Genomic DNA, 15,320 nt, shown 5'->3' on the forward strand with positions numbered 1-15,320 from the left:
TTTCCAAGAAGTGTTTTTTAATTGTGGCTGCATTTTGGCTAGTTTAACAGGTGTCATATAGGCTTGATAAAACATTTTGTAGAAATAATTTTGTAGAAATTATTTTTACTTTCCAGAGGTATTCCCATTTGTGTAAGCTGATCGAGTGGCCAATGTTTTTGGCCCATCCACTGTTTTAATGTGGTGAGATGTATTCCACACTAGGCATATGTATCTAGCAGCAGAACAACAAAGTACAAGGGCAGATATCTTCACTATGTCTGGTTGTGATCCCCAGGTTGTGCCAGTTAGCCTTCATAAGATGTTATTTCTAGCAGTCACTTTTTGCTTGATAGTAAAGTAGTGCTTCTTGTAAGTCAGAGCACAGTCCAGGGTAACACAGTCTCAAGTATTTTGGTGTGCTGCAATGCTCAAGTGGGATTCCTTCCCAGGTAATCCTCAGAGCTTGAGATGCTTGGCTGTTCTTAAGGTGAAAAGCACATGTCTGCGTTTTAGATGGGTTAGGGATCAGCTGGTTTCCCCTGTAATAGGCAGCAAGAACACATAAAGCTTTGGTACTGTGTAGCATGGCGGGATCTAGTGCAGAATTTAAAACTCCAATGAGAATCTGAAACTTCCAGCACCCTCCTATATTTTTTTGCCCAAATCTGGATATTTCTGGCACTATACACTTTAAAAATGCAGATATGCAGCTAAAAATAGCCCTCTGAAGGGCTATTTTTGCTTTTCAAAGTGGCAGCCATGACTGACAAATACTTGAGAAACAGAAAGGTTTTCAATTTTGTGACATTTTAGGGGCCCCCAACAAAAGTATTGTCGAACTTGGTTATAGTTTTGTTTGTTTGTTTTTAAACAGCTCATGGACTACAGAACTCCTTTCTGTATTTCTGTAGATACATGGATCTAATACGTGTCTGGTTTGGTTCACAGACTCTGAGCAATCTTCATCAAAGAGAGGAGGAAAACAAAACAGGAGAGATAAATACCTGTGGATTTCTGTTGCCAAGTGAGTCATGTCTTCATGGAAAACATAAGGCGGATTACTGATTATAGTGTCTACTAAACCCCAGGGCAGTAGGTATTTCCAAGAACCTGCACAGAAGTAAAGATTGAAAACAAAATTGACACATAATGATAGACCAAATTATATGCATGTGTACTTCAGTTGAAGTATTTTTTCACAAACAGTTGGGGAGAATTCCTGTTCTATTTTTACCTCTAGCTTTGATCATATCCTGACTTCTGTTCAGACAGTTCATAGTTATGTCTTGACTGGAGAACCGGATGTAAAGTTGATTAACAAACAAGAGGCCTTTTCATACTACATGATTAGAGCACTATACAGTATTTCTCCTTTAACAGACATGGTTGCATCCTATTAAATCCTGGAGTTTATATTTTGGGAAAGTAGATCTTGTAGAGAATTCTAAGTGCCTTCCCTGAACTGCAAACCCTAAGATTTCACAGGATATTCCCATGACAGTTAAAATGAACTGTGAAAAGGCCCCAGGAAAATTAAGCAGGATACATACCTAACTTGTTCTCTTTTGGTGTGTCTTTTTCAGCATAGGGCAACCCTAACATGAACCCATCACAGGGGTTTTTTGGCAAGATTTTTTCAAAGGGCCTTTTGGATGTGTAAAGCAACATTACTCCAGCGTTTCTAGTTTGAACATTACAAACAATTCTCCATTAATATAAACCAAGATCTTCATGCCAGAGCCAACATGTGATCAGGTGACAAAGAATGCTCAGCTCCAACAGTTATTTTCAGTTAGATAAATAATTGTTTATGAAATCTCAATGAGCACAGAAACCAGCTCATTGCTTGCCTCTCCCTGCATCTATACATAAAAAAAATCAATCCTATTCAACCTTAGAAAGAATAAGTTGCAAACAATTTTAACTGAATGTATATTTGGTTGAATCTTTACAAAATGATTATTAAAAAAACATGCATGCAAGCATCCAGCTTTGCAGTATCAGCATTCTGGATGATGCTCCTGAATAGACTGGAAATCAGTGACACTCTGAAGAACTTGGCAATGTGTTTCCAATGCCAGCTACCGGCCTACTATCAGTGTTTTGAACTAACTCTTAGTTTTGGAAGTCAAGTCAAACACAATGTAGTAGCCTAACCCAGAAACTATATGGATAATAATACACTCAGATTCTCTCCACCCATATGCAGTTACCAATCATGAAAAAGGCTTAGATACTGAAAGGCATTCTGTGCTACTGAGGTCAACCACAATATTTGCACACAGGAAAAACACTGAACATCTGAACAAACTTCCCACACTGTAGTTCTTCACTTTGCAAACAGTATATGAATGTCTGGTGTGGATGGAATGCACAAGGACATGATGTTGGAGGTACACAATACATTACTGAAAATTTTATTCTGCAAGTAACTGAAGTGTTTGCTGGCACACTTCGTGGGAACGGGGGAGAGGGCCTTCTCTGTGGCTGCTCCAAGACTCTGGAATTCCCTTCCTAGGGAAGCTAGGTTGGCTTCTCTCCTTGTTCTCTTTGTCTGTAGGCAAAGCCTTCCTATTCTAGCAGATTTTTGGGACGTGATTGTTTTCCATTTAAGATTATTTTTTAATGTGTGGTACTATTTTTACTGAAGGCTTTAAAAGCTTTCAATGGTTTTAATTTTATGGACAATTTAATAATATTTTAAGCTTTTGAGGTTTAGCTACACTTGGTTTTATTTGTTTTTCTTTTCATTTGAAAGACAACTTGAGTCCCAGTCTTGGGGAAAAGGCAGGGTAAGTAAAAGTGGCTGAAGTGAGGAAAGGTATAAAAGGTAAAGGTTTCCCCTGACATTAAGTCCGGTCATGTCCGACTCTGGGGGGTTGGTGCTCATCTCCATTTCTAAGCCAAAGAGTCGGCGTTGTCCGTAGACACCTCCAAGGTCATGTGGCTGGCATGACTGCATGGAGCGCCGCTACCTTCCCGCTGGAGCAGTACCTATTGATCTACTCACATTTGCATGTTTTTGAACTGCTAGGTTGGCAAAAGCGGGAGCTAACAGTGGGCGCTCGCTCCGCTCCCTGGATTCGAACGTGTGACCTTTTGGTCTGCAAGTTCAGCAGCTCAGTGCTTTAACACACTGGGCCACCGGGTATATCTTCAAGTAAAACAGATCTTTGCTCTCATCTGTGTTCTTTTCAAATTGGAGAAGAACTAGTAGGAAATATACTTACTTGAAGAGACCTCATGATGAAGGACGCTGACCCTCTCCTGCAGATTTAATCTACAGAGTAGATACCATATATTTAATAATTGAAAACACTCTTAAATCCCAGAAATAAAACCACATGATAGCAAATAAACAGTTATCAAACTGCAGAACTGTATACCAAGTTTGTTGTTTTCTTTAGCTCAAGTATAAAACAAAGCAAAGTGTTGCTGCTACTGCAACCAAGCAATAATGCCAGAATATTTTATTAAGCAATTAATTTTGCATTTTTTCTGTACTCTCACTCCCACATATTATACTACTAATTATGTTTTATGACACAATGATGCAAATTTAAAAGACTCAAAGCTAATTACTAAGGTGCTTGTGAGAGTCAAGATTTATTTTTGAAGTTCAGCACACTGGCCATTGCACAATGAAAATTTTAATTTAAGTTGGAAAGTCCTGCTCATACAGGCTAACATGTATCCCTTATTTGAAGTCAGATTCCCTGGCTTTTCTTCTCACTGGGATAGACAGTTCAATATTAATGAAGCCATGCTGTGTGAGAGCCTGGACTTGGATATCAAAGAACTAGCTTCAAGTGCCTATTATGCCATAAAAGGGACTAGGAGACCTGGGGTTGCCTGACCTATGACATATAGATGTAAGAATAAAACCTGGAGGGTGACATGCATGGAGGTATGGCAAGCTAGAACAGCAGATGATCAATATGGTGCTGTTATGATATGCTATGCCCAAATGCCCTGTTCCACTTAGCATCTACAGGAGAGCTTGTGTGAACTTTGCTCTTAGAACCAAAAGGAGTTAGTTCTGTGAAAAATAAGTGATCTAGATATCAACTTAGACCCAAATGAACCATCAAAACAGATATTAAAAAGAAACATGACTGCTAAGAGATATGACATAGTAGCCCCTCCTAACCCCATAAAGAAATACTTTATCTCAGATTAAAACCAATATAAGTTACAGCACATTTAGTTGGCTTAGTCAGACCATGCTGAATCCATCTCATCCACATTGTGTGCATGCCTTTTTATTTATGTTTTACAGTATTGTGTTATATTGTTTTATTAATTGATGTGTGGTTATTGTCCATGTTATATTATTTATTGTATTTGTTTGTTTTGCTGTAAGCCACCCTGAGTCCCTTTGAGGAGAGGGGGCGGGATATAAATAAAGATGATGATGGTGATTATTATTATTATTACATCATCATCATTATTATTATTATTATTATTATTATTATTATTTGTGTGTGGGTGACTGTGAAACCTCCGGGTACATAGGTGAGCAGCAATGATTTTGGTACAGTTCTGGTGCATGGAATAATTTCTGACATGCATCAAGATTTTTTAAAAGTGGGTTCACATCTTCACAGAGCTCATCATGCAGCTTTCAGCCAGCTGCTGTGCTAATGTGAGCATAAATGGGACAGCCCTGTGTAAAAGTCCCCCGCAGGCTCTATGGAGGATGGGCAGAGTAGAAATGCGATTAAATAAAATGAATGTGTGTAATTGTATCTGAGGCAGAGTAGATAAACTATGAACTGATGCAGGCAGATCAGCTGTTTGAGAAGTCCTTACACAAGCAGCAACAATAGTCTGGAGTGCCATTAAGAAATAAGGGGTGGAGGTGCCCAGCCTTGCCCATTTCTCATCCATTTCCAGAGAAATGAAGCCCAAAGCAAATCCCAACAAAAATCAAATGAGGAAAAAAGGGAGGGAGGGAGGGAAGAAAGAAAAGAAACTGCATCAGCCAGCAACTACAAATCTTTTGAGAGATACAGGTGTGGTGTTCATTAGCAAAATATTATTCTCCCAAGTTTTGCCCAGAGGGATCCACTAACACTGTAGCACAGAGTTTTAAAAGGCAGGGTGAGTTCGCAATTGACGAAGATTAGAAGATAACATGGCTTAACATGTTGGCATCATGCAAAACAACTGCAGGGAATGGGTTGGCAGTCTTCTCAAGGTTATAATTCGAAATTAAAAGGTGAATTTGAAAAGCCCAATGTTTGCTTTCCACCAGCCACTCCTAATCAGATTCTGCTGTGACAGCAGTTATAGAGTCTCTTTAGACAGTCTGATGCACTACAACACCCAGCAATGTGAAAATTCAGGTGGATTCTGCCTCATGGGCCAGCAGTCAGAATGGAACAGGCGGAGTCTGATTTGCTACAATTACCGCACTTCACCTTTTCATGTATGCTTCCTTTGCTGTTGTGTGCCTTCAAGTCACTTCTGACATGGTGACCCTTTCATAGGGTCTTCATGGCAAGATTTGTTCATAAGAGGATTGCCCTTGCCTTCCTCTAAGACAGTGTGACTTGCCCATGGTTGAGCACGCATTCAGATCCTGGTCCCCAGGGTCCTAGACCAACACACAAACCACTATACCACATTACATCTGTTTATTGTAATTTATTAGATTTATATGTCAGGACAAAGAATAAGGTTCACATGGAAACAATAGGGTGGATCTACACTACTGCAATCACTTTATCTCTTTATGTACAACTCATCTATTTATTTTATTTTTTAGACTTTAAACTACACCATCCCAGATGGTCTAGGCCTAAATTAAAAATATACAATACAAAACAACAATGAAAAGATAATAAATCCAGTAGACAACACAAAAAGATAGAATTCCCAGGGTTTTATCCCGAAATAATGTTTTCTAGATATACAAAAATAATAAAGCGTGGTTTTGCTATATCTTGCTACTTTCCATCTTGGGTTAATATTTGTAGATTATTCATAAGGGTAAAATAAATTGAGATGGAAAGGGGGCTTTGCTTGATGATTCTCCTTCAGTTCACGGCAATGTAATTTATTAATTCAATGAACAAAGAATTCATTTAAATCAAGGACTGACTATATCATCTCTGAATCATGTAAACAGAAGTAGTCCTTTAGTCCTTCAAGGCCTCATATGGCCAAGGAAATATTTCAAGAAGGCCTTTAGTTATATACTTGATTACATAACACACACACTGAAAAACAGTATATCCCATCCACACAAAAAAAGTACAATCTGTGAATGTAAGAGCAGACTGCAATTCTCCATAAGATACAGAGCCCCCCCCCTTCCCCCGGATCTGGATACGAGATTTTAACTGACCACAGATCATCACACCCCACATTATTAAATGGCAGGTGAAGTATGCATGTTCATGTTCATGTTGCTACATTTAATAATATGGGATGTGATTTTGACATGTGCAAAAGGTCCAGAAGCACATCCCTCAGATATGTTGGGTTCACATTACTGCTTTTCCCCATTTTCTTGGTGAGGAGGAGTCACATACTTTCCCCTTTCCTGGGTAAACATCCTTCTTCTGCATCAGGTATTTCCAAGGACTGAGAAATGTACATCCTTTGTATGAATCTGCTCTAACCTAAGTTAGATCCCTAATCCACTTAACTCATGGCTCAGTACTTTGCTTATTTCCGAACTGAGCAAACATGGTACACTTGTTTGAGTCTTGAATTATGACTCAGGAGACCAGGGTTTAAATCCCTGTACAGCCATGGAAACTCACTGGGTGATCTTGGGCAAGTCACACTCTCCCAGCCTCAGAGGAAGGCAATGTCAAATCTTCTCTGAACAAATCTTTCCAAGAAACCTATGTCAGGTTTATCTTTGGCTTGCCATAATTGGAAATAACTTGAAGGCACACACCTATATCCGGAGATTAGCTAAAACAATTGCCACATACTCATGTGGTGGCTCTAGGCTAGTTTTGTTGGCACTGTGACCTCCATGTTTTCCCCCACCCCCAGAAGGATGGTTAATTAAATCTGTGAACTAGAAATGGCACTCTTCTTGGGAAAGGTATGATCCTACATACATGTTACACCCATGGTTATATACCAGTATTACAACAAACTATTATTTGTAACCATTCAAATGAGTTTGGGTGCTGCAGAAAGGCCAAGAAAGAACTGCTCCTACTAACTGGAAGAGAAGGTATTACTTATATATATTTAAAATAGGAGTAGTTCATATAGGATTAAAGGAAATCATGTATATGTATACTTCCCCCTCACTCAATCATGCTTACTAACTCGTGACGCAATCAGTAAATCAAGTTGTATAAAAAGATTTGGGAAGATTAAAGACATCTGTCTAAAAACCTGGTTGAACTCTGGACAAATTAAAAAAATTCTGAACATCTCACAATAATTACTCTGACCAGACTTTTCTTCAGCACATAATTAATTTGAATGAGTTCTCATATTATACTACTGTGTTAAACTCAAGATATTGGAAAAGCAAAAAATAATTGTACATTAGACTACACAAGAAATAATTTGTTGTTAAATGTTTAGCAATGGTAAAATGCATTACTCTTCTGTTGCTTATTGCTTTATTTATTTATTTAAATAATCAAGGACTGAGAAAAATACCACAAATCTTGAAAAATAAGTAAACAAATGCCCTTTAATAAGTAGCCGGCATTCATTGTTGCTTCAAGTAAAGCAACTTGTTCCCACTTTTATATTTTAAACATGTAACTACACTACCTCACCCCACTTACCAAAATGGCAGATAAGCATATTACAGTGTTCCCTCACTTATTGCGGGGGTTACGTTCCAGGACCTCCCGCAATAAGTGAAAATCCATGAAATAGGAACACTATATTTAATAAATACAGCGTCCTTCCCTCCCTCCCTTAATGCACTGTACTGTATTCCTTCTTGTTCACTGAGGTGATGAGGCAGAGCCTACTGGCGCTGCCTGCGGGCGGCTGAGGACAGGGCAGGCCAGGCCATGCACCTCAGCCTGGGCCTTTTTGTGCCTGTGAGGGAGGGAGGGCCATATGAAAAAACCCGCAAAACAGCGAAACCGCAAAAAGCGAACTGCAAAGTAGTGGGGTAATACTGTACTTGTAACCTGTAACCTCTGGGTTAAACAGCCATCTACTGTTCTGAGCCTCTGTCTCTTTTTTTATATCACAAGCTAGGGTCCACAACTGTAAGCCCTGGACATAATGAACACGTATAAAATTGAGACTCTGTGCCTAAACTTCCTGACATATTGCTGCATGACCAGCACAACAACAAAAAATGTATTAAGCATATCCTCTAACTCTAAAGACACCACATCCCACCCGATCTTTAAGCTAAGCAGGATCAGCTATGGTTAGTTTTTGGATGTGAGACCATCAATTAATACTAGGTGCTGTAGGTTGTATTTCAGAGGAAGGAAAACCACTTCTTGTGATGACTCATGGGCCTTGTAGTCCTGTTCCTAGTACAATTGTGGCAGATGAAGAGGAAAACATGGGATTTTTGCCGGTTCAGCAAGAGCCGGAGCCTCTTCACCTGGAGGATGTTGACATTTGCCCTCAAGAATCCAGCCAAACAGGCCTTGGGCAGAACTCCCCCCCGTATTCCCAGAGGGACAATTATACCAAAGATAGGGGAGTCAGGCAGGCTAATCGCAGGAGCCTGAGAATCGCTGCCAAACAAATGGCTGATTAGGTCTGCTTCCCTTGGGAAATTCTAAGGAGTCATGCATCTGGACAGAGTTGAGTTTCGCTTCTCGTTCTCTTGGGAAAGAGTTCTGTTGGCGCGAAAATGAGACCCTATATAGGTGTTTGGCGCGAGGGAAACTTTGCGGAGTCAATTGATCAGCTTGAGGAGAGAGATCGTGTGTGGACTTCGTAATCCCAGTTCCTTGCTTCCCGGATCAAGCTTCAAGCCTTGCCTTGTCTCACGTTTTACCACGGACTATGTTTCATGCTTCATGTTCGTCTTGCCTCCAGTCAAGGATCTAGTCGAGAATCAAGTTTATTCCAGCCTTGTTGTCAAGCTTCATTGGACTTTAAAGACTGTCATTTCCCCACACTATTGCTTGGCAAAGTGTGTGTTTCGGTCAAGTGGATTAAAACTTTGAACTCTAATATCTTATATTGGACAATACATTTCCGGACTATATTTGACCTCATCTGAAAGGTCTGCTTCTGAACTATATTCTTCACTTGTTTTTATTGATTTTATATATTTCCTTAATAAAGATATTAGATAGAAACTGGCCTCTGTGCAAGGTTATTGGTGCTCTGCAGCCTGGGTCCTGACACTTCTGCTCATTTCTTGCCTAGGGAAACTCTATGAAATTCATAGTTGACAGGTGACTTAAATGTTGAGTTCTATTAGCTGTCCACATTTCAGGAAGTGGGCTCAATTAAGAAACTGCACATTTTTTGGAAAAGATGTCTTAAAGGGTTCATTTAAAAAAATCCTCTTTGGATTACATTCACAAAGGACACTTAGGATACAGTCAGTAGCATTTACAGAGCAAAAGAACCAGGGCTAAAAGATCAAAGAAAGGAAATACCGTAGGTGTATCTGGAAGCTATATCACAACAGAGCGTACTATGAGGGATAGTTAAATGTGTTTGGATTTTTAAACCTAGTTGCCTTAACTTGCAATTCCTAGGCCTTTTGTCACATGAGTAAATATTAAATGTCTAATATTAATTCTTCCCTAAACAAAAGACCCTTTAAAAATCATTTGTTTTAATGCTCTGTATTTGGATTTAGGCATATGAGAAAACAACTGCTGGGGAAGATAAGCCGATTACTTATTAAAACAAATACTTGTCTCTTGGACAGCCTCCAGAGTGCCTTACAGGGGCAACTGGACACTCGATTAACAAGAAAAAACAAACAAACAGAATACTATAACGTGGGATGCTCCTGTTCAGAGTTTAAGATATTCCTTTCTATCTCCTCTCCTGGAACCTTTCCAATAGTCAGCCACCATTCGGTGCCCATCCAGCAGGCTCAATCCTAAAGATTCCCTTTTTCCTGAAGTTTTTTCTTATTCACTCCCATGTGGAGTGGGTGATGTTTTGATGAGATGAAGTGCTAGCTCAGTGAAACCTTGTTTGACATTAGCATACAGGATGGGTTTGTGTTTACCTTTCTGCATTTTCTTTGGTGAGGTTCACAGCAGCTTCCAATTTATCAATAGCAATGACCTTACTCTGAGGGAGGGAGGGAGGGAGGGAGTGGAGAGAGAAACAAGCACAACAGATGCAAACATGAAAACAGTTCTTGGGTAAAAATGAATGTCCTTGAAGAAAAGAAAAACTGTGGGGAGACATGTCAATGTTTTGGAAAATGCACTAAGTTTACAAAAGTGTTATGATGAAAATGCTTAAGAAACGGAGAAAATATATCCATTTTAATGTATGATGCAATTCCATGTTTTCTGCTGCACACACATCATATTTAAGATAAGGGCAATCTTGTTCTAAGAAAGTGACAAATGTTCACCAAAAAACTATATACTCAGCAGAATACAACTCCCAGACCCTAACCCATAATGGCTAGGGGATTGGTGGACCTATAGTCTCCCAAAATAATTTTTCCCATAGTGACAGTCCAAATGTCCACATAAAATCTAAAACCAGAAAGGCAACAAGCCTCTCCAATTGTTTCTCTTGAACAACAACTGCTGCTTCTATCCCTGAAGGCCACCACATGGCATAGTTATTGATAGTCTTAATCTCCATGAATATCTTTATAGCCCCTTTCAAGATATCTGAGTTGGTGGCTATCACAACACCCTGTTTCAAAAAATTTATCAGTTTAACTATCCACTGTCCTTTTGTCTGTCCTGAATCATATACCACTCAGCTTCACTGGATACTAGTATTGTTTCTTCCTTTTGGCCTGCTCATGTTATTCCAGCAGGACTAATTAATTCCCAGATGAGCTGGTCTTTGGAATGTTGAAAACTAATGAAGACTGCCTCCAAACTAAGATATGAATGTGGTATTTGGTCTTACTCTTCATTTATTAATTTAAGCTTATTTAAATCTCATTTTCTCACAATACACTATAAGACACAAGGCTTAGCATACAAGCTTTTGTAAGCAGTGGCACCCCCTTCTACTTGTTTGTGTTATTCCAGATGAAAAGGGGGTTATGTGTTATATTTAATGAATATAACAAACATGTAACTCACATGAGGGAGTTTTTTCAGAAGACTGAGTGCAATTGCCCCTGAGCCACAGCCGACTTCCAGGATCACAGGTCCATGGGTCTCTGGGGGCAGCCTGGGCTCTTTGCAGTCGCTTGAGGGCAACCTCTTCCTGCATTCTTCATCCACAACAAGAGTGACCAGTTCCTAGCAAGAAAAATTAATGACTGTGATTATTCCATCACGTTATTGGTTTCCTATCTGAATAAAGAGTGTGCCATGAAACCAACATTCATTGGTTTCTTGAGGCCCTTGGTTTGTAACTGACAACCCAGGATACCAAAGGCACTGCCCATTCTACCTACATTGGCCTGATGAAATTAGCTCTTGTCAATGAAAGTTCATGCCTCAGAAAATACTAACACCTTGTGCTACAGCATATGGGCATTGGTTATAACAGAATTGTTCAACAGAAATAAGGACAAACCTAGACATCTGCTGTCCTCCACCATAATCATTTCATCCAAAACAGAAGTTATGTATTTTCCTTATGCTAGAAGCTTGCACATTTGGAAAGTGAAAGATGCTGGAATTGTACTTCAGACATGACAATTTTGTAAAATAAATAAATAAATAAGAAGACATTTGGGCTTCCTGTTCCAGCCAGCCCACCCATTTGTACAAATCAGTGTTGCTCTCTCTTGATCGCGCTCTTTATAAGACTTGACCTACATGTTCATTAAAAACAAAATATATAGTACAGCGAACTCCCATATCTGCCCCCCCCAAAATTCTAACACCCTTTTAAAGCAATACTGGACCATGATACTTGAAACAGTGTATCTCCTACTATGTACCCGGAAGGCAACTTTGATCGAATGAGGAGGGACTGCTGACACCTCTACACCCCTCCCAAATGTGGCTTCAAGCTACTCGAGAATGAAATTATTGTCCACTAGTCACTTGTGCATTAGGAATAGCAGCAGCAAAGGGTTGGGCAGGGCAGAATGGGATAACAACAACAACAACTACTACCACTTTATTTTTGTACCTTGCCTCCATCTTCCCGAAAGGACTTGGGGCGGCTAGCATGGGGCCAAACCCAGGTAATCACAATATAACAAAAAATACATACATGACACACATCATCAACAGCAAATATTAAAACAAAATAAAAACACAGTTGTACACAGTGACAAAGTAAAATAGTAAAATTGTAAAAAGTGACATAGTAGAACATGCTTTTAAAACAGAGCAAGGATTAAACAAGAGCAAACTGGGTCAAAGTGCGAGGAATGTATGGATGAGGTAGGTGGGTAAAGTGCTGGATTTAATGGAAGACTTGAGGTGGGATAAACAGTGAAATTATTTCCAACTGATGGAGCAGATGCTAGGAAAAGAAAAATGAGAATTTCAAAATAGTTCCTATGTTGAAGGTTAAAGCAGTAGTAGGAAAGCATGTGATTTCTATAATCAAATCTACATTCTAAGTTTTCCAGTTACATTGCATTCCTATATTGACTTAGAAGTCAGCTTCAAACAAATACTGTGGGCGTTTCTCCCAGTTCTGTGCCCTTAGGATCACAGCCTTCTTTCAAAGGCAAAGTGTTGAAATAAGGAGAATCCTGTTTCTGGCAAACATACAACCAAAAAGTGGGCCATACAGCAAAAGAGGCCTTTTGTCAGGACCCAGGCTGCAGAGCACCAATAACCATGCGCAGAGACCATATTCTATCTAATATCTTTATTAAAGAAATATATAAAGACAATAAAAACAAGTGTAGAATAAAGTTCAGAAGCAGACCTTTCAGGAAAGGCCAAATATAGTCCAGGAAAATATTGTTCAATATAAGATATTAGAGTCCAAAGTTATAATCCATTAACCGAAACACACACTTTGCCAAGCAATAGTGTGGGGAGATGACAAGGTCTATAGTCCATTGAAGCTTGACATCAAGGCTAGAACATAAGCTTGATTCTTGGCTGGATCAAAGACTTGAAACGTGGCAACATGAAGCATGAAGCAAGGTCCGTGGCATGAAGCAAGGTCCGTGGCATGAAGCAAGGTCCGTGGCAAAACGTGAGACAAGGCAAGACTTGAAACTAGATCCGGGAAACAGGGAACAAGGAATACGAAGTCCACACACGATCTCTCTCTCAAGCTGATCAATTGACTCCGCAAGGTTCCCCTTGCGGCAAAACCCCTATATAGGGTCTTGTTTTCCCGCCAACAGAACACTTTCCCTGGAGAACAAGAAGCGAAACCCAACTCTGTCCAGATGCATGACTCCTTAGACTTTCCCAAGGGAAGCAGACCTAATCAGCTAGTTGTTTGGCAGCGATTCTGAGACTCCGGCGATTAGCCTCCCTGACTCCTCTATCTCTATTATAATTGTCCTTTCGGGAAAACGGGGGAGAATTCTGCCCAAGGCTTGTTTGGTTAACTTCCTGAGGGCAAACATCCTCCAGGTGGAGAGACTCCGCTTCAAGCTGAAACGGTGTAAATCCCATGTTTTCCTCCTCATCTGCCACAATAGCACTAGGAACGGGACTACAAGGCCCATGAGACATCACACCTTTAAAGCTTAGAAAAGAAACTCACCTCTCTTCCTTCGACTCCCCCTCATCAATGTGTTTGTGTGACATGAAAGCGAGTTGCGAAAACAAGATGCTACAAACAAAATACAGCAGCTAAGGCAGAGAAATCACTGCAGATTTCTTACATGTATTCCAGGGTACTAATTAATGAGTAAACCTGTGTTAGCTATATACTTATGGTAGTATACTTAGAGGACAGAAATCTATAACTGAGATACAAGAGATTTATTTATTTATTTACAGCATTTATATTCCGCCCTTCTCACCCCGAAGGGGACTCGGGGCGGATCACATTGCACACATAAAGGAAAACATTCAATGCCATGACATAGAACAGAGACAGAGACAAGACGCAGGCACCGGGCTGGCCTCAAACTCATGACCTCTTGGTCAGAGTGATTTTGTTGATTTGTTGCAGCTGGCTTGCTTTCCAGCCTGCGCCACAGCCCGGTCAATATGATACAATATCATAGTATGATATTGTTATATTTGAAACATCAAATGTGTTATGTGACAGGTTTTATACTTATACTAGCTGTGCTCTGCCACGCGTTGCTGTGGCCAATTGGAATTGCACTGAATAGCCTTGCTGCTTCTAAGCCTGGGTGCTTTCTATATCGGCGTCTCCATGCTTTTGGATCAGGGGTTATCCTTCCGAATTTGGTGTCATCTGCATCCAAGTCATTAATAAAAATGTTGAACAGCACCAAGCCCAGGTGGCACTCCACTAGTCACTTCTTTCCAGGATGAAGATTGAACTATTGATGAGTACCCTTTGAGTTCAGTCACTTAACCACTACAAATCCACCTAACAGTAGTATTATTTAGCCCACATCTTACTAGTTTGTTTGCAAGATCATGGGAGACCTTGTAAAAGGCCTTACTGAAATCAAGATATGCTATATCCACAGCATTCCCTGCATCTATCAAGCATGTAAACCTATGGAAAAAAGAGGTAAGATTAGTCTGACATGACTTGTTTTTGAGAAACCCATGTTGACTTTTAGTGATCCCAGTGTTCTTTTCTAAATGATTACAGACTGCCTCCTTAATGATCTGCTCCAGAAACTTTCCTGGTATTGATGTTAGGCTGACTGGATGGGGACACTTACTTTCTTTCAGTCTGTTAGAACATCTCCTGTTTTCCAGGAATTCTGAAAGATTGGCAGTGGTTCTGAAATTACTTCTGCCAGTTCTTTTAATACCCTTGGATGTATTTCATTGAGCCAGCAGGCCTAGCCGGAACAGCCAATGCTTTGGGAATACTAGGTGCTGAAGTTCAATAACATCTGAAGGGGCAACATGACTGGCTTACCCTCAGAACAGGTTACAGCTGTAATATACTAATAACAACGAAAGTTTATGACATTACCAAAGGATAGAAATGTGAGACAAGATTCCTACACAGACTTGTCTCCCTGTCCTAGTTCTGTATGTGCCAGCATCCCCCGATCTGCAATGTGCCATTAAAAGAACCACAGCTAGTTACTTTATCCTCCTTTTATATTCAAATCATATACTATGCGCTCTCTTCCATTAATGCAACTGATGTTAAGGACTTATACCCACTTC

At 39.9% G+C, this 15,320-nt stretch overlaps 1 protein-coding gene across 7 annotated transcripts in view; it reads right to left on the reverse strand.

Annotated features, from left to right (window-relative positions):
• Positions 1–15,320, reverse strand: part of hemk1 (HemK methyltransferase family member 1) — a 58,921-nt gene that overhangs the window by 16,677 nt on the left and 26,924 nt on the right. For 6 of the 7 annotated variants that reach the window (XM_062970086.1, XM_008105062.3, XM_008105057.3 and 3 more), the window contains exons 5-8: positions 11,196–11,357; positions 10,145–10,209; positions 3,213–3,262; positions 987–1,092 (exon numbers count right to left, since the gene is read on the reverse strand). In XM_062970086.1, the coding sequence (XP_062826156.1) occupies positions 987–1,092; positions 3,213–3,262; positions 10,145–10,209; positions 11,196–11,357 (383 nt within the window). The remainder of the gene's footprint in view (positions 1–986; positions 1,093–3,212; positions 3,263–10,144; positions 10,210–11,195; positions 11,358–15,320) is intronic. The other variant, XM_016991578.2, reaches the window with a different exon arrangement.

This window comes from Anolis carolinensis, chromosome 2 (assembly GCF_035594765.1).
Source record: "Anolis carolinensis isolate JA03-04 chromosome 2, rAnoCar3.1.pri, whole genome shotgun sequence".
Lineage (NCBI taxonomy): Eukaryota > Metazoa > Chordata > Lepidosauria > Squamata > Dactyloidae > Anolis > Anolis carolinensis.